General features: G+C 41.1%; 1 protein-coding gene across 2 annotated transcripts in view; it reads right to left on the reverse strand.

Moving 5' to 3' along the window:
• LOC126279123 (uncharacterized) overlaps positions 1-26,162 on the reverse strand; it is an 82,760-nt gene that overhangs the window by 9,272 nt on the left and 47,326 nt on the right. For both annotated transcript variants that reach the window (XR_007550788.1, XM_049979601.1), the window contains exon 2: positions 3,245-4,598. Coding sequence is in view for 1 of the 2 variants with exons in the window: in XM_049979601.1 (XP_049835558.1) it covers positions 3,245-4,543 (1,299 nt within the window). In the remaining variant the exon portion in view is untranslated. The remainder of the gene's footprint in view (positions 1-3,244; positions 4,599-26,162) is intronic.

The raw sequence follows: 26,162 nt of genomic DNA on the forward strand, positions 1-26,162 counted from the left end.
AAGGGATCGGTTGGTAGGACATGTTCTGAGGCATCAAGGGATCACCAATTTAGTATTGGAGGGCATTGTGGAGGGTAAAAATCGTAGAGGGAAACCAAGAGATGAATACACTAATTAGATTCAGAAGGATGTAGCTTGCAGTAGGTACTTGGAGATGAAGAAGCTTGCACAGGATAGAGTAGCATGGAGAGCTGCATCAAACCAGTCTCAGGACTGAAGACCACAACAACAACAACAACAATAACAACAACAACAACCGGTATTTAATTTTTTATTTCTAGCCCTGTGCTGTCCTGACCTAAAGTTTTGCTTTTTCTACCAATGCATTTGACTAACTCCCACTACATCTGAGATCAATCTATCCATTTCTCTATGAAATCTTAATGTCTCTTCTTGATTTCTCTAAACTTCTTATCAACATGATTAAAGGATTTTATTTTCCACATGCCACCCCACCAAATGCCCAAATTGTTTTTCCTGAAGACAAAATCCATCTGAGTAGTTCTGGCTAGGAGATCTCAATTGATCAGAATGAGGGACTATTTTACCTCTTGTATGTTGTAGTCAAGATGATGCATTAATCATTAATCATAAAGCAGACCTGCATTACCTCAAGATGTAGTTTCCCCCCTGCTTCCAACTGTTCACAATACCAACACACAAAGACCGTATTGGTTAATGTTATAAGGCCAGATCAGTAAATCATCCACACTTGTGGTCTTGTAACTGCTAAAAAGTGCTAGCTCTCTCCAGGAACGATAAGTTAGTCTGGACTCTAAACTGATCTCTCTCTGATGTAGGTTCATGTACGGCACCTCAACCTGTATTGTTGAAATGCTGAAGCCTCCCCACAGCAGAAACGCCCACAATAATGGGGGAGTTAGGGAGGGGCATGTTATCCACATAGGATTGAAAAAAGGTAATGGGAATGACTTGTGCTCTTAGCTGAGGAAAACTGAAGTCACTAGTTCAAGTATTGTGCACTGACAATTGCTTCCAGGCGACTTTATACATGTATATGAGGTGTGATTAAAAAGTAACAGGAATTTTTGTTTTTCTTAAGGAATCTTTATTCATTCATAATCATCAACTTTCTCCCCTTCAAAGTAATCCTCCTCAGATATAATACACTTGTGCTAGTGCTTTTTCCAATCTTGGAAGCACTTCTGGACTCACTGTAAGTTATGGCGTCTTATCTCATCAATGGTGGCAAAACAACATCCGTTTGTGGTTCTCTTCAGCCTCAGGAATAGAAAGAAGCTGCAGAGTGCCACATCTGGTCAATATGGTGGCTGAGGCAGCATGATGGTACTGTTTTTTGCTGAAAAATCACGAACAGGCATTGAGGTGTGAGTGGGATCATTATTGTGATGGAATTTCCACAAGCAGTTTTGTCACAATTCTGGTCATTTTCTTCAGATTGCTTCACACAATCAGCACGCAACTCCCAGGTAGTATTCCATATTGGCTGTACAACCATCAGGCAGGAACTCATGAAGCACTGTGCCACTGCAATCGAAGAAAAGAGTGAGAAGAACCTTCACGTGATCAAACTTGTCAATTTATTTATTTATCCCCCCCCTCCCCCCCGGCCTTGACTCTTTAGGCAGTCTCCATTGGGATGATTGGGCCTTGGTTTTTGATGTAACACCTCATGTTTCACCACCTGTTATAACCTTCTTTAGAAGTTATGGATCATTGTTGACTTCATTTCACAATTTCCTAACGATGTCATTTATGGTCGAAATTCAACAATTTTGGAAGAAACTGTACCATTTCATCCCCAAAACACCCAAAACATTGCTTGGCATGAGCCAAAGGATAGGCTGACAGCATCCCCAACCTCTCTGTTGGTGATTCGGCAATTTTCCACAACCATTTTTTGTACTTCTTCCCCACTGTTACCTGTAATTTGTGTCTTCTTCAACGTCGTCTTGACCCTCTCTGAAACATTTATACCACTCGTAAACTCTTGTCTTACTCATAGTATACTTGCCAAAAGCCAAAGTCAACAATTCAAATGTGGTGCTACACTTTATTCCATTTTGCAAGAAAAACTTAATGCTGATTCTTTGATCAAACTATTTAAAAAGCAAAAATTTTCTGAGCTCTCGAAATTGTGAATAATCATTTGAACTGTCAACAATAAACTAAACATTCAAAACAGCTGAAAATTCATACATACATGAGGAACATGTGTACCAAAAACATAAAAAAACCTGAAACTCAGATTTATAAATCCCTCAAAATTAAAAACTTCCCATTACTTTTTGAGCAAACCTCATATATACACCATCTAATCAAAAATATTTAGAGACCTATTAGTGGACATTAAAAAAAGATTCTGAGTTCATCCTAAATTCACTCTTATTACTGACCATAAATACCATAAAGGAGCATATGTATTTTCATGTAAGAGTGAGAACCGCGAGGTTTTTGAAGAGGCTTCTGCAAGATGTTGAGTTACTGACTTTTACACAATATTCTTACTGCACACTTTTGTAGAAGCTATACATTTTTACCATAACTGGTTTTCCCCAGAACGGTGCATCATGAAACAGCGTCAATTGAAAGTACGCTAGCAGTCCCCTCGGCAGGTCGATACTATGAGAGGGGGCTTGTAAGTGCAATCGGGCTGAACTGAGCATTTTGACTTACATCTTTCAATGTATGCCCATGAACTACATAACTGGTACCTGAACAAAACTTTTATTCATCTGGAACAAGAGTATCTGTAAGATGAAGCATTCATTGTTTGCAGTGAACCAGCTGTAAGCCTGTTTCATTATTCTCTTGTCTGTGTCTGGCTTTATTTATTCAGTATATTTGTGTCATCAGCAAACATCATAGTTCCTGGTGTTCTCCTGTGTCTCTGGCAAACGATGTTTAAAAACAGGAGCGGGCCAAGCACCAAACCTTGTGGAACACCATACTTAATGTTTCTCCATTGCAAATTTACTTTCATTCCTGTGGAGCCATTTTTCAAATTCTGTTCTAAAGTTCTGAACTTCATCTGTTGCCGATCAGTTGGTTTGCCTCTCATCCAATTATTTTGTGTCACACTTGGTCATTGTTGTTCTGTTTGCTGTAGTTGTTTCATTAACATCAGTCAGTGTGCTATTACATATCACTGAATCACTGCATAACTCTACAGCTTCTTGTACACCTGAACACGAAATTTATATAAAAGTATCTAGTGTTTGTTCAATTAAAACGGAATCATTAATATTTTTACATAACTTACCTTTCCTTCAGCAGTATCTTCATTCTCTGAGCATATAGTCTTCTCCGTTGAGTATATGTTTGTGATGTTTTCACTGGATGATGTCTCATTAACTGTGTCGGAGTCCGTATTATCGTACTGCATTGTTATGCTGTTTTTCTCACACACTGGGAGCAAATCAAAATCTAACCATTCAGACATGAATTTACAGAAATCAGACACACTGCCAGGAAATTCTGCTTCCCCCCTATATATATAATCAATGAAAGCTTGTATATGTTGGATTGTTAAGCCACTAATCAGCACAATTGTATGGCTCAATTTGTCTTTGAGTTTGCTTGTGATATTTCTGAAGAGTGTGCTAAAAATGCTTAAAATAAGGAGGTGAGCTTCAAGTTTTGAATTTTCCACATATATAGAAACATCAACTAAATTTCCACACTGCAACAGAGAATAAAACAAGTCCTGCAGGGGATTTCTTACAATACCAGACTCCTCACATGCCCCGAATGATGTTCTTATCCTACTCTGTTCTCTTGAATTTACAACTTTTTGCATAACTTCTAAAACATATGGAAATGCTGAGGAAAGTTTATCACAAAGATTTTCTACACCTAAAAGCTTTGCTGTTTTGTACACAGACCTTGAATTTTCATTGCTAATCACCACAAATCCTTTATAACAAAACTCAATCACAATTTGTAAGTCATCCTCTGTCACATTTGGCAGCACAAATAGAAATGGTTTTTGTTTTTCTTTTCGATGTTCTTGAAAAATGTGTAGCAAATAGGAACTGCAGGCACCTAAAATGCAAGAGTGAGCCTGCAGCTGAACATAACCACTTGTTACAAATATAACATCACACTTTGAAGGATCAATTCGTGAGTCCCACAGTTCCTGTAGTATTGTTTCAGGGTAGTTCGGTAACGTGTAGTAAATTCCTTCTTGCTTCACATCTTTCCTTGCAGCCACAAAATTGATGTCAAAAAATTTAGCACATTTATCAAACTGACTTTTAAGTTCATTAGGTGCTACAACTACTCCTGTATAAAAATAATCAATCACCAACTTCAGGCTATGAGAATCGATTTTTGTATCAGAAATGTACACTGAGTATACTTCATCACAGAGGCAGTCTAGTATATGTGAACTGAAGCACTGGATTATAGGAAGATGAGCACAAACTTTGGTTGTCCCAGTCACAAAAGTAACATTTGTTAATATTCCATCTGTGCAAAATGTTTTCAGAGTATTAATGATGTGTCCACAATGATTTGTCACCACAAGCTTTTGAACAGATTTGTCATCTGTTGAACACATTTCCAAGAGTATTCTCACTTTGGCAGCCTTCTACCAGTACATCACCAGCTTCTTCCTGCAATAAATAATAAAATAATTCATTAGAGGAACAAACTACTTAACTGCCAGAAAATAATAATTTTACAACTAAAAGCATGGCAGATGAGTGCAACTAAAGGACAATGTACTTTTAACACTGGGTTGTTGGTCGAAAGAGCCACAAAATGTGAGATATACTTACTGGATCTTGAACAAAAGAAGACAGGATAGGAATAAAAAACACAGATACTAATGAAGGATGGTGTTTAAAAATGATGTTAAGTTAGAATAGTCAGGAAAAGTAGAGGAAAGTTAGGGTGTAACATCCTGCTGACAACTGTGTCGGCAGTAATGGGACAACAATGGAGCACAAATTCAACTTGAGCCTTTTTAAAGAAGCTTATCTAGTATTCACTGTAAATGGTTTAGGAAACCACAGCAAACCTTTTTAAGGATGAGCAGAAAGGTATGTCAAACCAAGACCCCACAGAATGTGAATATGGTGTGTCTGCCTACTGCTCACCTTCCCAGAATGCTGTAGTTACAAGTAAATTCCTCATATGGCCTAAAGTGACAGTCTATGACCAGTGAATATTGCTAGTACTAACTTATGGAAGTGAAACATGCACTTTAAATGCTCAGGCAGTTCAAAATTTGAAGGGTGCCCAAGAAGCAATTGAAGGACGTGTGTTCCACATTATCAGAAGTGACAGAAAAACAGACAAATGGATAAGAGAAAAGGCAGGAATTAAAGATGTGATAGTAGCTGTTACAAAACTGGAATGGATATGGACCAGGAAACCAGCAAGGCAAAATGAAGGAGATGCATTAAGGAGTTTCTGTGTTTGATTCCTCATGATATGAAAACAGGATATAGGATGATGTAACTGAATATGGACTGATGGCATAAAGAAAACACCCAGGGCACACTTTGACGCAAAAAGCGAAAACATCGTAATGTATGGGAAAATCTGGATAAGGCCTATATCCAGTGGTGGGGGACGACGGATGATGGGTCCCTGCTACAAAGAGATACTTAAAACGCAAATTTAAACTGAAGAAATACATTTTAAATATTGATGAATGGTGTTTATTTGTTCCTGCCACAATACATGATGTTTTGTTCTGTTGTGTTTAAGGGCACCAAAACAACTAAGGCCATACGCACCCATCTCAGAACCACAGAACACAAAGACAAAAGAGGAATGAAAAGTGACTACACATTAAGCCTAATCAATGGAAGGAAAGATGGCTAAAAACAGGGACTTTCTCTTGGAGAAAGGGCCATAAAGTATGCCATAGAGACATGGAGGTCCTGAACTAAAGATTAAATGTCCTTCACCAGATTGTTACGACAGATAAAAAGTAAAACATGGCCAACAGCCCACACTCATTCACTAAAACAGCTGATAATTCACGTAAATTAGAATGTAAGCAGTTGAAAAAAGAGCATTCCATCAGGAAATGGTAAAGCATCAAAGCTTGATGAAGATGGGCACAAATTGGTGGGGGTTACCACTTAACAAATGGAGATGGCTAAATAAATAGTGCCCAATACGCAACCTGACTAAAATGATCTCCATGCAGCCAGAGGGTTTAATTTCCTGGAACTTATTCCCATGAAGGGAAGTCCAGTGGTGATGCCAAGGTGACACAGAGATCATCAGGGGGAATGGAAGAACTAGCAGGCCGAGGTATGAAGACTGCAGCCTTGGCAGCAGCATCAGTGGCCTCGTTTCCCATCAGACTGATGTGACCAGGGACCCACAGAAAAATCACAGTGGCTCCATTAAGAGTGAGCAAGTGAAAGCTTTCCTGGACCTGCTGCACTAAGGGATGGATGGTGTACAGCACATAGAGGATCTGAAGGGTACTGAGAGCGTTTGAGCAAATGACAGAAACGAAAAGCCTGTGTTGCCAGATGTACTCAATGGCCTGACACAGGGCAAAGAACTCTGCTGTAAATACTGAGCAGTGCTCCGGAAGTCAATACCGAATGTTGTCAGTGCCAATGACGAAGGCACACCCGACACCACGGTCAGCCCAAGAGTTACCAGTATACACAAAGGTACTACATGAAGTTCTGTGCGAAGGTCAAGAAACTTACAGCGATAGAGTGAGTCTGGAGTAGTGTCCTCAGGAAGTGAATGAAGTCCAAGGTAAACATAGGCAGCCACATGAAGCCAAGGTGATGAAAGGTTCACCTCCATCAGGAAAGTGGCAGATAGTGTGAAGTTAAGCTGCTGGAGCAATAGCTGAAAGCAAACTCCAGTAGGCACAGAGAAGAGGTACGCATCCCATACAGTCAGTCAAAGAGTCATCAAAGAAGGAGGCACAGAATGGGTGGCCAGACAAACAGCACACATATTTGCTAATGAGAGCACCATATCAGTATGACGGTGGTAGTTTGGTAGCTTCTGTATATGGACCTCATTCAATGAACGGAAAAGCAACAGCCCCTCGATGTAAAGACAGTGGAAGAAACACATTGTTCCATCAGAAATTCATACAAACGGTTTTGTCAGTGGAAAAGTGAAAGCCATTGCCGATGCTCCATGAGTAAAAATGATTGAAACAAAGTCAGAGATGCCACTCAAGGAGACAAGTCCAAGGAGAATGGCAATAGATGGCAAAATTGTCAACTAAAAGAGAGCCGGAGATGCCCGGTGGGAGACAAGCCATAATAGCGTGGGAGACAAGCCATAATAGCGTTAATGGCGATAACAAAGACGGACCTGTGGCACACCGTGTCCAACAAGGCACAACCCACACGTACCTTGAAAAACCTGTCTTCTAAAAATTCCTGAAGTAAATGGGGTAGATGGTCTCCGAAACCCCACATGGAGAGAGTACTGGGAACATCAGTGCTCCAGCAAATGCCGCACACTTTCTCCAAATCAAAAAACCTGGCCACAGTCTGGTATTTCCACAGAAAACTGTTCATGACACAGATTGACAAAGTGACTTGATGATCAGCTGCAGAAGGTCACACTCGAAATTCACATCAGTAAATTGTTAGGCTCGAGCCACCATACCAGCTGGGCATGAATCATACATTCCATCACCTTGCAAAAACAGCTGGCGAGAGAAATGTGGCGATAACTACAAGAAAGGTATTTGTCCTTGCCAGGCTTAGGTATGGGTGGCTTCAGGCCAGTGTCTGGAAAATGTGCCCTCTGCCCACATGTGATTGTACGACGAAGGAGAAAGTGCTTGCCACAAAAGAAAGGTACTGCAGCGGCATCTGAATGTGAACATCGTCTGGCCCTGGGGCTGAGGATGGAGATGAAGCCAGAGCACGATCTGGCTCCCTCATAGTAAGTGAGTAGCAGTCACGATTCTGAGAAGAGAAGAGTATCGCCCGAACCTCCTTCAATCATTTCTGATGGAGGAAGGCAGGGTGATAGTGTGTGGAGCTCAAAATCTCTGCAAAATAGCAGCCCAAGGTGTTGAAGATAGCAATAAGGTCCACAATGACATCATCTGCTATGGTCGGGCTGAAAATTGGAGGATCATGCTCCATGGAGCCATCAGAGGTGAGCCCACATGGCCGAAGAGGGAGTGGAACTGTTCAAGGAACTACTAAATCCCGCTAGATTTTTTGCTATCCCAAAGAATGCAGTGACACTGTGCATGCAACTGTTTATATCAAATGCAGTTCACCATCGTAGGACAGTGGTTAAAAATGTGGAGAGCATGTCTCTGAACTGATTTGCATTGGGGCACGTCTCGGTTCACCAAGCATCCAGGACACACAGTGGTAAAGATAAAGTGAGAGGAATGGGATGTTCTGCAACGGTAAGGATAAAAGCCTCCAATTTGCCATGAAAGCTGCCATTCATGTTTGCACATACTTGTGGTAGGAGTCAGCAAACCAATAACACATGGAAATGGTCTCTCCAGTATGTGTCAGAGAGAATGGACCACTCGAGATGATGGGCAAGCTGGGCAGTGTAGAAGGAGAGGTCCAAATGGGAATAGGTGTGCATGGAGTCTGAAAGGAACATGGGTGCTCCAGTGTTAAGACAGATGAGGTTGAGTTGATTTAGAAAGTCAGCCAACAGGGCATCTCTCACACAGGTTCTGGCAGAGCCCCAAAGGGGATGGTGAGCATTAAAGACACCGAGCAGCAAAAAGGGGTGAAGGAAATGCCCAACAAAATGGTTCAAATGACTCTGAGCACTATGGGACTTAACATCTGAGGTCATCAATCCCCTAGTACTTAGAACTACTTAAACCTAACTAACCTAAGGACATCACACACATCCATGCCTGAGGCAGGATTCGAACCTGCGACTGTAACAGTCACGCAGTTCCAGACTGAAGTGCCTAGAACTGCTCGGTCACAGCAGCCGGCAAAATTCCCAACCATGTGGGCAAGTCTTCCCTGGTGACACCAAAGGATGGAGGGATGTAAATAGTACAGAGGAAAAATGTGAAGTGAGCAAGGAAAATGCAGGCTGCAGCAGCTATCAACTGGGTGTTTAATTGAGATGGTTTAACTATGAAAATTGTCACGGATGAGCAGCATGACTCCCCCACGATATGGAATACAGTCCTCAGGTGGAAGGTCAAAGCGGACCGGAAATAAATGCAAGAGGTCAAAGTGGACCAGAAAGAAATGTGAGAGATAAAAGAGGTCGTGAGGACATAATTTTCTCTCCTGGAGGCACAAAGTGGACACTACATTTCCAAGAGGAATTCCTCCTTATTGGATCTAAGGCTGGAAACATTCCATTGGAGGTGAGTGATGATAAGGAAAGGGGAGAGGGAAAAAAATGAAGGGTTGTCACCTCGGTGGCTGCCGAGTCCCAGCCTTCAAAGACTCTCTGCAATAGGATGCAGAGGCTGAAGGACCTGCTCAATGAGATCTATAGAGGCTTCAGCATTCTCCCTCAGCCAGTCTGCAGAATACAGGGCAGAAAAACAGTTGGCTATGCACACCAGCGACACAGAGGTCGGCCAGGTGAGGGTATAATGTGGCTACACCATTGAAGAGGATCTCCCAGTCAGCGAAGGAGAAGATTGTTTGCCTTTGTTAGGTTTCTTGGAGCCTTTGTGGTTGGCAAATGATGATTCAGATGTTTGTTGGCTTTGTGTGGATATTTCTTCTGTCCTTTCTGGCCTGCCGGTTGTACAGCAGGTGATTTCACGGCTCGAGTCGAGAATTTGATGGCTTGTTGCATAGCGGGAGGAGGAGGAGGAGGAGGAGATGAGGGTGCTACCATGACACTGTCGAATTTACATCAGTGGTGCTGAATCTGAGGTCGCATATCTGCATGGCTACGTCCTTCGTGGGGCAAGATGTAACAAGAACAGTACTGCTAGTGCCAGATGGTAAAATGCAAGGTTTCTGACTATCCAACAACTTGCGAGTGACAGGGAAAGGCACTTTCTCCTTCACTCAGACCTCCTGGATGGCCCACTCATTGAGATACATGGGACAATCATGGGAGGAGGCACGGTTACCATTGCAATTGATACAGCAGGGAGAAGAAGGCGGAAAATCACCCTCTTGTGGATCCATACCACAGGTTAAACTTTTGGCCAGGTGTCAACAGGGCATTCGAGTGTGGTTGTAAGAATGACATTGGTAGCACCACATCAGGTTCGGAATGTAAGGTTGGATTTGTGCCTCTGTCAGATCATTTAGCAGCCTAGTGTGATATCACCATGCGAACACTTTAGCATTCAATGGACCTTGAGATGAACAGAATAGATGTGAAGGAGTGAAGCTGCAAGGAGTTGCTGCACTTGAGAATCACAGGTAGTCTCCAAAAGCAAAGTGCCATTGTGTAAACGGGAGCAGGATTTCACAGGGCCGGCAATTGAATCAACACATTTCTGAATGATAAACAGATTAACCATAGCAAAGGGCTGACCACTTTCAGTACATGGTACCATGAGTACAGCTGGGAGGTTCTTTGAATTGTTGAGTCTCATTCCATTTATGTTTGGTAGAGGTCAACTGACAAGAAGATGTGTGGGTTATTCCAAGAAAATGCCCCATGTTATCCAGAGATGGGATGCTCCTTCCAACTACTCCCCCCCCCCCTCAGATGATTCTTTGGTCACCCAAGTCACACCTCCCAAACACCTGACAAAGGTACCAGTTGGCAATTTGGGAAGGCAATCACCTGTCCCTGTGCCTGGCCAGTACCAGAGTACACGTGCAAACCCTACCTGTGGACCAGGGCCTGGTAATTACACATTACCCAGTCACCTGTTACACATCAGACACATGGGCAGGCCTTCAGGAATGCACAGGGAGGAAGAATCTCAATTGCTGAAGTGGGGAAACATAGGAGAAGGGGAATGAAGAAAGAATAAAGGAACAAAAAACAGTATGTGGACTGTTCTGATGTCAGGCTACTGAAAATGCAAAACACATCACCAAAAATATCCCAGACATGTTCCCCAAGGGACAGGAAAAAAATAGCAAGAGGCTAGACATCCACCGCAGAAGGGGAAAGATGCTGCAAAGGCCGGGGCCGGTGATAGCCAAGCACGAACTCACCAAAGAGTCATGAGCCCTCTGGTGGGAGCGATACATGATGGTGACACATTTGATTTGGTGTATATGTGTGGGTATAGGGTGGGGGATGCAACCAATTTCACATATTCTTTAACGCAGAGACCAGTATCGATAATTGTGGTGCTTTGGTAAATTCTGCAAGACTCTGCTGTACGTGTTTTTTGCCCACCACCAACTGGGTGTTAAGTGTCATCTAATTGTGTTGTTCCTTCAGTTCTTTATATTTCTCCATCCTCCCAACTATCACCCACTATCTTCCCTTTTGTCCACATTTTCCTCATTTATGTTTCTGTACCTGCTGGCTTTTTTGTTACATCTAATGTGCTACATACCCTCCATGTCAGTTCTAATCCTTTGGTTTTCATACTTATACTGAGACAGGCTTCCGGTTATTGCTTTCTGTTTTACACTTTTTTTACTACGCATAAAAAAAAAAAAGATGGAGGTCTTGGACACATTTTTACTCAAACCCTAACCACTTCAAACTCTTTCTTCTCCTTAGGCAGATGGAATAACTTTCAATTTGGAAAGTTAACATTTGCCAGTATATATATGTGGCAAGTAGATGCATTTTTAATCTTTGCTCCACTATGTCATCAATTTGGAGATTCTGTTATAAAAAATTATTTGAGAGTTCATAGACTATAATAGCAATCTGTCAGCACAAACGTACAGTTAGATATTTACCCCCTGCAGAAAAAGCGAAAATTAAAAGTGCACAAGTAATTTACATCACACATAGTATAAAGGGTGTACCATAATTAATAGCATAAATGCATACAGTTGAAAGCACACAATATTAGAAGCAAAAAATTCTCAGTGCACAAGTGGACTGTTTGTGAGATAATTTCGACTTTGTGGTTACCAGCCACTACTAATGTGATTATGTGTAAACACTGCATGCCAGTCTGTGGTGTGGTCTTTGTTCACATTTTCAAGATGTGGAGTTGCAAACAGAATGGCTACATTAGTGTAATATACCGTCAGAGTACCACTCCTGGCATTTATTTGTAGAGCAGCACTTGTGTTATATTAGTGTTGATGGCAACAAGTAGTATTAGAATAACAAGGAATATAGCTCGACTGAGTCGTGTTTCACCATACCGGCAAAAGCAGGGTGTTTTGCTGTTGCACGACAGTGCACGGCCACAGGAGGTTTGAAGATGATGACTCCCTTGTGCACGCTGCCAAACAGTGGCTCCAACAGGTTGGTCCAGAATTTTACCGTACGGGTATACAGGCACTGGTTCCAAGATGGCATAAGGCAGTTGAAGGGGTGGAAATTATGTGGAGAAATGAAAATATTGTTCTTAAAGGATGTATCTACACAATGTAAAACTTTCAAACATGTAGAATAAAAGATGGATTTAAAAAAAAAAAATAGTGTGCATTTCTTTTGGAGTGACACTCGTAGAACAACTGTGCCATGTTGAAAGTTGGAGTAATAGCAAATTATAATTTGGCAGAGTGGGGGCAGGGGGGAGGGAGGGGGAGGGGGGAGGGGGGGATAAGACACAGGAACAAATTATAATTTGGCAGAATGGGGGTAGGGGGGAGGGAGGGGGAGAGGGGGAGTAAGACACAGAAACAATCTCCCCACCCACACCATCGTCTCAGAACTGAACCCTGGATCCCCACCTGCACACATACATTGTTTGCTGTGATACATAGTCATTCATCAATAACATTGCCCAGTTTATTGCTATCATCAACAAAAAGTATACTTTGCTTATTAATGCTCTGATGAGATTCAATGTGAAGTTATTATTCGTGAATGTGCCAAGATGGAGACCACAAGCATTTTATGCAAATCCCTGACACCTGTGAAATACTGATGATTGTGATGACCCGTTTCATGAGGATAGCAAGGTCTACGAACAGCTAGAGGTCACTTTGGGCAGTCTGTTAGTTGACAGTTCATTCGTGGAGAATTCTGAAAGAGAGACATGGCAACTTGTAAACATAAGGTGTGTTACAGGTACGTCAATGACACACACAAATGCAACTCACATACACATGACTGCAGTCTCAGGCAACTGAGACTCAGTTGCCTGAGACTGCAGTCGTGTGTGTGTGTGTGTGTGTGTGTGTGTGTGTGTGTGTTTGTCATCTAATTTTGTCAAAGGCCTTACTGGCCGAAAGCTTTATTTGTGACAGTCTTTTTGTTGTGCCTATCTGCGACTCGGCATCTCTGCTATATGGTGAGTAGGAACTTCCCTTTTCACAATATTGTTACTATATATTACACTTATTTACTTCCAGGATCAATTGTAGCTCCCTGCACCAATCATCAATTCTCTGCAAGTCTTCTGGCATTGCAAACTTCCTGTAGACATCAGCATCATTTGTGGTGGTATGCACAACTGTCCATTTTGAGATGTGGTGCAGTTGAAGCAATATAAAACAAATGTATTCACACTTTTCAAATACTCAGGTAAGCTTTAAAATAACGTTTTCAGAAGTCTAGCCTAGTCACCACAGCATCACCTGCATATGCATTCAATATATGTTGCAAACATCTCCTCCTCCCCCCTCTCTGTGTCCACCTCTTCCTTCCTTGATCTCTCTGCCCGCCTCATCTTCCCAGCTCCATCTGTCCCATCTCCTCCTCCTCACTCTCTCTGTCTCTACATCTCATCTTACCCCTCTTTGTCCACTTCTTCTGCCTCTTCTCTTCCCCCTCTCTCTGTCCATCTCATCCTATTCCTCTCTGGCTTTCCACCCCCCTCTCTCTATCCACTTCACTCCCCCCCCCCCCCTACCTTTTCTTGCCCATATCTCTACTGTTACACAATCTAGAGGGTTGTAACCCCCACAGTGCTGATTCTCATATAGCACAGTGCAGCATTTCATTGAAATCGCTCCAGTAGTTTAGGAGGAGGTGGTGGACACACACACACACACACACACACACACACACTCTCTCTCTCTCTCTCTCTCTCTCTCTCTCTCTCTCTCTCTCTCTCTCTCTCTCTCTCCGCCCCCCCCCTCCCCCCTTTTTGTTCATTTCCTCTCTCTGACCATTTCCTCCTCACCTCTGTCTTCCCATTTCTGCCTCCCTCTTTTTCTTTTCCACCTGCCCACTATCCCTCTACACCTTCCACCTCCCTCATGCACTCCCTCTCCTCCATTTTCTCTGTCTATCCCCTCCTCTATCCATCTCAGTTTTTCACCAGCCATTCCCACTGGCACCCCAATACAGTTCAGGAAAGCAGGCTGATATTACTCCAATATAGCACAACTGTCACGCATGACAGACTACATTCTGGGGTCCGGAAAACAGATGCTTGCCCATGACACGTAGGCTGCTCTGCAAAGCTGGTTGACTTGGCTAGCCAATTATGTTCCCACACAACATGCCTGTCGTGTAGGGCAGCCTATACAACAGGGACTGGGGGGGAAAAAAAAAAAAAAAAAAAAAAAAAAAAAAAAAAAAAAAAAAAAAAAAAAAAATTGTTTCTGCCCATATCTCCAATCCTATTGGAACTAGTTGGTTAGAAACCCCATAATGCTGATATTCATGAGGCTCAATGTTTCTGAGCCAGATTTGGTTGAAATCAATCCAGAGTTTGGGAGGAGATCCCAGACACACATACATACATTCTACTTTATGACACATACAAAAATCACACACTGAAAACCCATTTTTAATTAGAGTGCATTCTTATTAGTTACAATTAGATTTTACTGAATGCCTTTGTTACAACTAGAATTTACTGCTGGTCAAAAGTGAATGTCATTCAAAACTAGTTTTAACTTCACGAAATACATTTTGGCAAAAATGATTCAGTTAAAACTGTTTTGATCCTTACATGTGACGCAACAGAGTTAATTGTGATTGATCAAGTGACGTCTCATGATCGAACAGCAGCCCACCTGGTCACATCTGTCCAGCACACACAGATTGACTGACATGTATTTCTCATAGCGGGTGTAAATCAGCAAATGTGATAGAAAGATGGATATTACAGATTGGTGAACACAAAAAGTAAAACCTCTACAATAGGATTACAAATGAAACTTAGTGATACATTAGTGAACAAATCTGAAGCTCAATTACCTGAAAGAAAGAGACAGAAACAGTCCAGAGTTATTAATATTTATGCATTGCTAAAGTTAGCGACATAAGAAAAGGCTACAAAGTACTACTTACACGTAGACAAAATTTTGAATGTTACTGAAGCAGCTCATATGGCTGTTGATCACTGAGGCCAAGACAAACTAAAAACTGAAACTTCAAGAAAATATGTGAACATTACATTAGAGATGATAAATATTTGGGTGTCTGTGTGCAAAACCTGTAAGCGTAAAATGAAGATGAAGAAAAGGAACTTGTTTTGAAACCTATGCCTCATTCACAAATGAACAGGCATTGACAAGTTAATCGAAATGACATGCAAATGCAAGAAGATAACAGATATAAGTTTATAATGCTATATGAGTGCCACATGATAAAATTTGTTACCATGCACTGCAAAGCACAAGAGCCATGGAAGTGGCATATCAATTAACAAGTATATTTTCGTGTTTGGTGCTCGTTGCCACTCTGATGATACCAAAGAATTTGTTAATTCTGTCACGAACGGTCTGACTTCATTTTGGCACACCTGTAAACTGGTTCATGAAACACCAAGGCACAGCCAAAGTCAAAGTCCTGTTGAACGCACTAACCAAGGCATCGAAAAAGTGTTGGCTTTATGGATGCAAGATGACAATACCATAAATTGGTCAAACAGCCTTCCTTTTGCACAGTTTGTGGAAAATCTGCCACTTCATTTTGGTATCAAGCAATCACCATATAAAGTCATGTTTGGTACAGACCTGTGAACAGGACTTACGACTTCGAGTTTGTCTATAGATGTTATTAAGGAAATATGAGACAATTTTGACAGAGTCTTTAAGTAAAATTATTTTGATAGATGAAGCAAATGATATAGATATATTACATAACTCAAAAGAGGTAATGGCTTTAGCAGTGGTCAGCTGCAGTCAGTGAATAAGGCCCAGAAGCCATATATAGTACAAGTGCAGACTCTTTAAATAATTGCAGATAGTGATACAGATCTAGAAGCTGTATCTAGTGCAAACTGACAGTCCCAGATAACAGTAGCTAGACAAACACTCATGAAAACTTGACAAACAGACCAAGAGAATAAAACAGGCTTTGGATTCAATACACATACCTATAGAAATCAGTAGTAATACAATTATAGCAATTCCTAATGTCGAGAGAGGAAAGAGAGATCTTAGCAATATTATATGAGTTGTTCTTCTAAAGGATGAACATGGTCCCCACAAGACTGGAACAAAATATGGAATGCTTGACAAAATGGACTGTACTGTTGAACTGATTTCAATAACAAGGGCAGAATGTTGTTACTAACAGTTTCAGTGGCTCATTAGTTCAAAGCACTATTTAATGTTGCTAATATGAAAGTAATTCATTAATGTTTGAAGGTTTAATATTTTTACTGTAATACACACAGAGTGCAGAATCACCTATTAAATACCTAATCACTTGTTAAGTAAGCTAACTATATGTGTTTCTTCAGGTGCGAATTCGGTGCGTCCAAAGAAATATTATTACTTTTATAAGAAGTGCCACAGACAAATTTCTCTTCAAGAACTGTTGCCAAGACAGCAGCCTTAGGAACAGGACAAGAATTTGTTTGCTGTGTGTACAAGCAGGCATACATGTTAAAAAGATACTTTTTAAGGGAGAAAAGGCAACCTGTATAACTCAAAACTTACTTGTTCCCTTTTTTATTAAGACTCAAGCTACTTTCATTAAACATATCAGATTAATTCACATATTTTTAATGTATGATTATTTCATTTCACATTTTTTAATTACTGCTGCCAACAATGCTCTGTAAACAATACATTTTTTTTAAATTTCCAGTCAACATGTAATTGGTTTTTATTGAATTGTTTCCTCCAAACAAGTTTCTCAAGCTAATGTGCCAGTTTCATCTAACTTTCAAAGTTAAAACTGGGTTCATCTAAAATTCAAACATGTATAGTGGAATGTTCTAGTTGTATATAGGAAATTATAACAATGGCATTCAATATAAACTAGAGAAAACACATTCTAACTAAAAATCAGTATTGACTGCAACATATGTAATGGCCCTGTAATGCTCTTTTTGGGTACTCCCAAAATTACCTTCACATCTCTTGATTTTGTCTTATTAAGAATTAAGAATAACACACTGAGTTCTCTCTCCTAGAATGTCCTGAATCCTGTCACAAATCTGGTCCGCTACTCAACAGGCTCATATTTTGTTCACTAAGTGACGATGTGAAACACCATTGAATGCCTTCCTAAATTTCAGAACATTACGTCAACTTAGATGTCTTTGCCTATGGTCCTCTGAACATCATGGATAAACAGTGTGAGCTGAGTTTCACAAGATTTCTGTTTACAGAATTCATATTGGTTTTTATAGAGCACATTTTCAGTCTCCAGAAATATCATAATGCACAAGCACAGAAAATGTCCCATAACAATATAATGAAAAGGATAATTGTTGCTCACCATATAGTGGAGATGCTCAGTCACAGAAAGGCACAATAAAAGACTGTCGGAAAGTTTGTAGCTTTCAGCCAACAAGGCTTTGTCGAAAACACACACACACACACACACACACACACACACACACAACTTGAACACACATATGCCACGGTCTCTGGCAGCTAGAGAAGTGCAAGCAGCAGGGCATTATGGGAGAAGCAAATGTGTGAGGATAAGGAGGAGATTGGGGTGGGGGTGGGGATGGGGAGGGATAGCAGGGTAAGTGTTGGGGATGGTAAAGTGCTGCTGGGAGTGTGCAAGGACAAGGTGGAGAGTGGGGGCAACTACATAGAGTTAGGAGGTTATATGGAGAGCAGGGTTTGCAGAAAAGGAGAGACTGTGGCGGAATAGAGGGCTATGTAGGTACTGGGAATAGGAGCAGGGAAGGGGCTAGATGGATAAGATAATCACTAATGAAGGTTGATGCCAGGAGGGTTAGGGGAATGTAGGATATATTGCAGGGAGAAAACTCACCTGCGCAATTCAGAAAAGCAGGTGTTGGTGGTAAGGATCCAAATGGCACAGGCTGTGAAACAGTCATTGGAATGGAGAGTGTCATGTTGGGCAGTGTGTTCAGCAGTAGGGTAGTCCAGCTGTTTCTTGGCCACAGTTTGTTGGCAGCCAATCATGCAGACAGACAGCTTGTTGGTTGTCATGCCCATTTAGAATGCAGTGCAGTGGTTGCAGCTTAGCTTGTAGATCACATGACTGTTTTCACAGGTCGCCCTGCCTTTGACAGGGTAGGTGACGTACTTGACAGGTAAGGGGGTAGACAGTAGTGGGAGGCTATATGGGACATGTCTTCTCTCTAGGTCCACTACAGGAATACGAGACACGAGGCAAAGCCCCGGGAACAGGGGTTCCAGTTATTCAACACTTTCCAAAGCTCCCACCTACCATCCAAAGAGGAGTGTTCACCTCATGACTCAGTATCAACCAGGACTGGAGCAACTGAATTACATTCTATGCCAATTTTTTTACTATCTCTCATGTTCTGAAATGAAAAAAATTCCTACCCACTGTCCTTCCCAAACCTTCACAATATCCTCTTCCATCCCTACACAACCCCTGCTCCCAGGTCCTTGCCTCACGGTTCATATCCCTGTTATAGACCTAGATGCAAGACATGTACCATACACCCTCCCAACACCACCTACTCCTCCTCTCAAAAACATCCTCAACTCGTCTCTGCACACTCCCAGCATCACTTTACTGTCCTTTACCCTTACCCTGCTATCCTTTCCCCTCCCTGCCCCAGCCTCCCCCTTACCTCCACAAGGTTTTGCCTCTCCCATAATGCCCTGCTGCTTGCAGTCTGGCACTAGCTGCCAGAGACCATGGTTGTATCTGTGTGTGAGTGCATGTGTGTATGTTGTCTACTTTTGACAAAGGCCTTGTTTGCCAAAAGCTACTAACTTCCTGGCAGATTAAAACTGTGTGCCAGAGTGAGACTTGAACTCGGGACCTTTGCCTTTCGCGGGCAAGTGCTCTACCATCTGAGCTATCCAAGCATGACTCATGACCCATCTCCACAGCTTCAGTTCTGCCAGTACCTAGTCTCCTACTTTCCAAACTTCACAGAAGCTCTTCTGCGAACCTTGCAGAACTAACACTCCTGGAAGAAAGGATATTGCAGAGACATGACTTATCCACAGCCCGGGAGATGTTTCCAGAATGAGATTTTCACTCTGCAGCGGGGTGTGTGCTGGTATGAAACTTCCTGGTAGGAGTGCTAGTTCTGCAATGTTCACAGAAGAGCTCCTGTGAAGTTTGGAAGGTAGGAGATGAGGTGATGGCAGAATTGAAGCTATAAGGACAGGTCGTGAATTGTGCTTGGGTAGCTCAGATGGTAGAACACTTGCCCGTGAAAGGCAAAGGGCCCTAGTTCGAGTCTCGGTCCAGCACACAGTTTTAATCTGCCAGAAAGCTTCATATCAATGCACACTCCACTGCAGAGTGAAAATCTCACTAACTTTCCAACAGTCTTTCTGTTGTGCCTTTCTGTGACTCAGCATCTGCACTATATGGTGAGTAGCAGCTGTCCTATTCGTTATACTGTCACAGTCCAACCTTGATTTTCCATTGTTTGACTCTGAAAAACTGTTTTGTCTGCAATAATGTCTATAATTGTGCTTGCCTGTTTGATGACCCTTGTTGGAAACAGGAATGATGTGCTTTTTCCAGTTGTTTGGCACCTTTCATTATTCCAACTTCCAAAGAAAAGCTACTCATAGAAGGAGGCCAAGTTCTTTTACATAATCTCTGTAGAATTTCTCAGGTATTTCATCCTGTCCAGATGACTTTCTGTTATTGAGCAGTTTTAGTCAGTATTCTATTCAGCAACAATTTATCTCAATTTCTGCATTTTGGTGTGATGACTGAAAGGAAGAACTGTATCATGATCCTCCATAGTGAAACAATTTTGGAATACTGACTTCTCTTTTTTGGAGAGATTATAGTCACTGAGCGATTGTATAGATGATGTGAACCAGCATATTGATTTTATGTAAGACCATTACTCCTTAGTCAGATCTAAGTCTCCTAGTTACCTTCCCCACTACTGATTTCACATTGCTCTTTAATGTTACCCTTAAAAATTTTGACAATGTGACAGGCTACAGAAATTTACCAATATAACCAGACACTACTGATTTCTTTGAGTTTGTTAGGAGCATTATCTTGTATTTATTTTTTACATTCAGTGAGCTATGTCACTTTGCTATAGGCAACGCCATGGTCAGCATACAATGAGTGTGCTGCATTGTGTATATTTAGCACACTGGCAGTCTTATCTCATTTCTTTGTAACACACCTGATGTTCTTTGGCCACCCCTTCTGTTGAACGTTCACTAGTCAGTATAATAAACTGGGTTCTACAAGTTTAAAATTCCTTGAGCTAATGTCATACTTGTGAAGATACTACATATGATCATACCTTGATTATCTGCCAACAATGTAGTACACAGTCAAACACCTTTCAGGAATCTACTAACATGGTATCCACTTTTTCATCTTCCAAGAATCCACAAACATAGTATCACTTTTCATCAGTGTCCACTATTTACAATTTATCATGCGTGAGAAGATCGAGTTCTTTTTAGCAAACCTGTTCCAGTTCATTGAAACAAGCTTCTTCTTCCTTTTTCATTGTGTGCTCTAGGATGCAAAACAGGTGGACATTAGATATATTGGTACATGATTCTGTGGGATCCATTCTTTGCTCCTTCTTATAAAGAGAGTAACCTGCACTCTTTTCCAGTTGTGTGGGATTTAATGCTGTATGAGAAAGTGTTAAGCAATATAAGTTTCGAAACAGGTTGATTCTGCAGAGAATAATAGGAAAATATACTGAGAAAGTAGTGAAAAAAAGCCACATTTTCTGAAGAGGCATTTGTACTATTATCTGCTTTATGTAGTTTCTTTATTGCTTGAAGCAAGCAAGAGAGATTCATGATGTCGCTACTGTTATATTCTCTATTCAGCAGTCTACAGAACTATCAAAATAAATGTGTGATGTATCCACATCCAATGTCTGACTACGGCTTGAAAATGTATGGGGAGAGCATATGCTTTTCATCCAAGAATTCCTGACTGCTGGAAACAGTTAATTTCTGGAAGAATTATTTGTGTTATAAACACTATTTGGTTACTTTTCAATAGTAAGTGATGTCATAAATGTACAGAGTCTCGCTGAAATTACTTAATGCATTCCACAACTATGCTTCATATGTTCCAGTTAGTTATTCCCTAATTTTTTTATGACTAACCTGATCTGGGCATTTGCAACCTTTCACTCTTTTCAGAAATTACATGTCAGTTGACTGTACTTTGCTTTTATCCCTCTTTATGGTAACCCCAGTTTTACTCCCGTACAGTAGATATATCACAGCCATAGTTTTATAAAACTTTGTTTTTGTTTCCTCTCTGGCTCTGTTCTGTAAGGTTCTAGTACTAGTGTCACATATATACTGAAACTGAAAGCTTGTTGTCTATATCTCTATTATGCTGATATCTTATTAGGCTTCCTAAGTAGTTAACTATGTTAACATGTTTAATTATTCTGTCATTGATAACAATTTTTGCTTTGATTGGCTCAATTCCTTTAAATGCCTTAACCTTCATTTTATTAATTGAGATTTCCATACTGTATTCTTTGCCCAGCGAGTGCAGCTCATGTATGGCTTATTGCAACTGATTTTCACTGTCAGATACAAAAAAAATGAGGGGCTGCAAAACGACAAATGTGATTCTGTACTGTGCTATCTGTAAACTTGAATGTACTTATTGTTTCCATCTTCTCAATATTTCAGCAACTTACGTATTAAATAAAGTCGGTGATAAACTGCACCCTTGTCTGATACTCTTATTCTATCAAATATAACATTCTTGCAACTTTTAAGTGTCTGTGTACATATCTTCCAGAAACTTTATGATGTGTTTTGGATAATCTCATTTTTCTAGTGTGCTCCATAGCTTTTGACTATATACTGTACTCAAGGCTTTTATGCTATCTACGAAGACTACATGCATGTCCATATTAAAATTGCGCCTTTTCTCTACTGTTTTATAATGCTTTCCACTGAAAATATGTACTATAATGGTACAATTGATTCATTCTATAACACAGTAACAGGTCACAATTATGATCTACAGAAATTAACTAACCAAGTGTTTCTCTTTTCCTCTGTCTGTGCTTTTGTCTGTACAAATGGTTCATCACAAAATTTTAAAAGGCAACAGTGTTCTGTTTCCAGAGTGCAAACAGTTCTAACCCACACAAATTTTCTAACTGCTGCACACAGTTAAGAGGGTTATCTAAAAAAGAAAGGAGAAACAGAAAACGACTCTTGTTCACAGAACAGCAACAATGACTACAACCTCCAGATTCCTGCTTGCCTCCCATGGCCATTCAATAACGCTGCAATAAGCAAAGTGTCACTAAGACATACATAGAATTCCTACCACTTGAGAAGTATGTCTCACCACAGATCATTGAGGAAACCATTGTGAATCAACACAATCTTACAAAGATGGTCAAGAAATTAAAACATTCAGCTTCATCAAGTGTCACGGCTTTTGCCATGAGAGAGAGAGAGAGAGAGAGAGAGAGAGAGAGAGAGAGAGAGACAGCATACACAGCTGTCGTATATACAGGGTGATACAGGAGGAAAGATATATGCTTTGACGGGTGATATTACTCGTGATTCTGGACAAAAAAACTTCTAATAAACATATGCCCTTCTCTTAACTGTCCCCAGGAAAACCAATGAAAACAGCTAGGAATGGGAAAGGTGCAGGTGACAGTAAATTATGGTACTGTTATGTTATGGTTTGTCTAACTGTGTACATTTTCTCACAGAAGATGTTCAAACAGTCCACCGTCAGCTTCAATGCATGTTGTTACTCTCGTAGACAGGTGTTGTGTCACCGGTTGGAGCTCAGTTTTGCATTCCTTTAACTGGGCACAAACATGGAAGATACAAGCGAGAAATTCCTCTCTTGTGTCCACTCTGCACTTGTAGACATTGCTCTACAGCCCCCCCCTCCACAAACAGTAATCCAATGGGGTAAGATTGGGTGATTGGGTGACCTCTGTGGCCAAGCAATGACTCTACAGCGACTGATCCAATGACCAGAATACGTTGTGTTGAGATACTGTGTCACTGGCCGTACTGAATGTGTCGGAGCTCTGTCATGCTGAAAGTACATACAATTCCATATTGCCAAAGGGATATTCTCCAAGTATTCTGGTAACACATTTTGAAGAAACTCAAAATACCATGTCCCAGTAAGACGGTTATCTAAAACAACTGGACCGATAAGTTTGTCACCAATAATACCGCACCACACATTGACTGAGAAATGTCATCTAAAATTAGTTTCCACAGTAGCGTGCACATTTTCATTTTTCCATACATGAGAGCTACGTGTGTTGTTGATTCCGTTGTGGGTAAATGTTGATTCTTCAGTGAACAGAATATGTGGAATTAATCGCTCATCAGCAATGATCCATTGACAGAATTCTTGCCCGGCGGCAGCATCTCCTTCATGCAGATGTTGTACACTCTGCCAATGAAAGGAATACAGACTTTCTAGAGCTAGTAGTAGGTTGCGTGTTCCACTACTTGAAGAATGTTCTTAACTTCACAAAGAGTTTGTTGTATGGGACGTTCAGAGATAACATTTATGCTGGGAAGTGCACCACGCTGACGCAATCCGTGGAACACCCTGCTATCTGGCACCCTGTGTTTCGGAAATCGTTGTTGGTACTGTCACACAGCAGCTCTGGAATTGCCATTGGACAAACCATAGACAAACACCATGTCAGCGTACTCTGCATGTGTGAAGATCCACGGCATTTTCACAACACAAAACCGTATTTGTTGTTCACATAACAACACTGTAGTACCGAGACTTGAGGTAAACAACTGTACCATGCACAAGTGAGTTGCGTACTGATACAGTTAGTAAGGACAACGCTCACACGTTTCCTATTCCCAGTTGTTTTCATTAGTTTACCCAGAAACAATTAAGAAAAGGGCATATGTTTATTAGCAGATTTTTGTTCAGAATCACCACTAGTATCATCCCTCAAAGCATGTACCTTTCCTCCTGACTCACCCTGTATATAGTCTTCAGCAGAGTTTGCTTGGCTGAACTGCAGTGCTGAGACAAAGCAGCAGCAGAGAGAGAGAGTGTGTGTGTGTGTGTGTGTGTGTGTGTGTGTAGGGGGGGGGGGGGGGGGTAGGGTCACACGCACAGAAAGGGGGCAGGGGTATCTATTTCAGAAGATGACCTTCTTGCCGCAAGCTTAATGTGTTTAATAGTCTTTACATACTTATAATGTAGATATAGCTGTAAAACACATGATACCAAAATGCATCCTCCCAATGGGTGTTGGTAAATAAAACTAAAAACGCTCACACCACATTTTCTGTCAATATGTTAAGGCTAATATCACTAGAGTAGAGTGATACAAAATGAAGGTTTGTCTGTATAATTTATAAATATTTCATGAACTATGATGAATTAAAGCCTCCCGCCACTGTAAAAACGATAATATTACCTTCTAGTTGTGTATGGCAGGCCTTTATGCACAAGGGAGGCATGTGGGCCCAAGAGACAGGGCCAGGGCAGTGAGAGCCACTGTAGCCAGGAGAGGCTGGCAAGAATCACCACCCACTTCATAAGTGACCTGTGATACAGAACCTGTCAGATATTAAGAACATATTTACGGAGTATTTGTGAGAAACAAACTACGACTATTCCCAGCTTTTACAGACCACTGAAATGAGTGTCATTTCAATTCTAAGAAAAAAATGTTTATGACTAACATCATGAATCAACAACAAGAAAGAGAAATTCTCTTTTTATAGTTGCCTGGAGGCACTAGCACACACATTTTTAAATAATCTACTACTCCCAAAAGTGAGATCTGGTGGAAAAATGCCTCTCATTCTAGCACTGTCTCACGTTGTTATGTTTTGTTTCAGGGTGCAAAAACAACTAAGCTCGTGTGTGCCCCTTTCAGAACTGTAGAACACAAATATGACAAGGGAGTTATGAGTGACTACATTTCAAACCCAATTGTCAGAAGGAAAGACAGCGACGTCATTTCCCATAAACATCACAGTGACGCGAACAAGAGTGAGAAACTGAAATGCTTCCCTGGACCCGCTGCACTAATGGATAGACAGTGTACAGTACACAAAGGCTCCGAAAGTCAGAGCAAATGACACAATTGAAAAGCCTTTGTCACCGGGTGTACTCAATGGCCTGATACAAGGTGAAGATCTCTGGAAGCTGAAACTGCAAAAATCACCACTGCCAATGATGAAGGTACACCTAACACCGTGGTCATTCCGAGAGCCACCAGTGTACACAAAGGTACGGTCGTGAAGCTCTGTGTAAAGGTCGAGAAATTTACAGCAATAGAACGAGTCTGGAGTTGTGTCCTTAGGAACTGAATGAAGTCCGAGGTATACACGGGCCACTAAATGAAGCCAAGGTGGTGATGGGTTCACACTGGGAAAACCGGCAGGTAGCGTGAAGTTAAGCTGCCAGAGCAAGATTCTTAGACTGAAGTCATCTGATGGGTATATCCGCATAAAGAAAGTCCCTCTAACTAAGGGCTCACCTTCAGAGGCTGTCACGTTTCCAAGTAGAGAACGAATTAGCATATTTCATCAAAATATAAGGCTTATTAGAGATAAAGTTAGTGAACTGCTTATAAGTGTTGATGCTGAAATTATTGGTATATTGGAGCACCACTTAAATAATTTGACAACTCAGAGGCTTCCTTTACCAGGATACAGATTAGCTGGCTGTTTTTCAATGAGTTCCTCGAAGGGTGGGGAAGTGGCCATGTACGTAAAAAACAGTATTCCATTTGAGTCCGTAGATGTATCATGGCATTGCACTGAACAGATATTTGAATGTTGTGCAGGGGCAGTTGAATTTAGTTAAACTAAACTTCTACTTGTTGTTGTTTA

This window comes from Schistocerca gregaria, chromosome 6, assembly GCF_023897955.1.
Source record: "Schistocerca gregaria isolate iqSchGreg1 chromosome 6, iqSchGreg1.2, whole genome shotgun sequence".
In the NCBI taxonomy this organism is placed as follows: domain Eukaryota; kingdom Metazoa; phylum Arthropoda; class Insecta; order Orthoptera; family Acrididae; genus Schistocerca; species Schistocerca gregaria.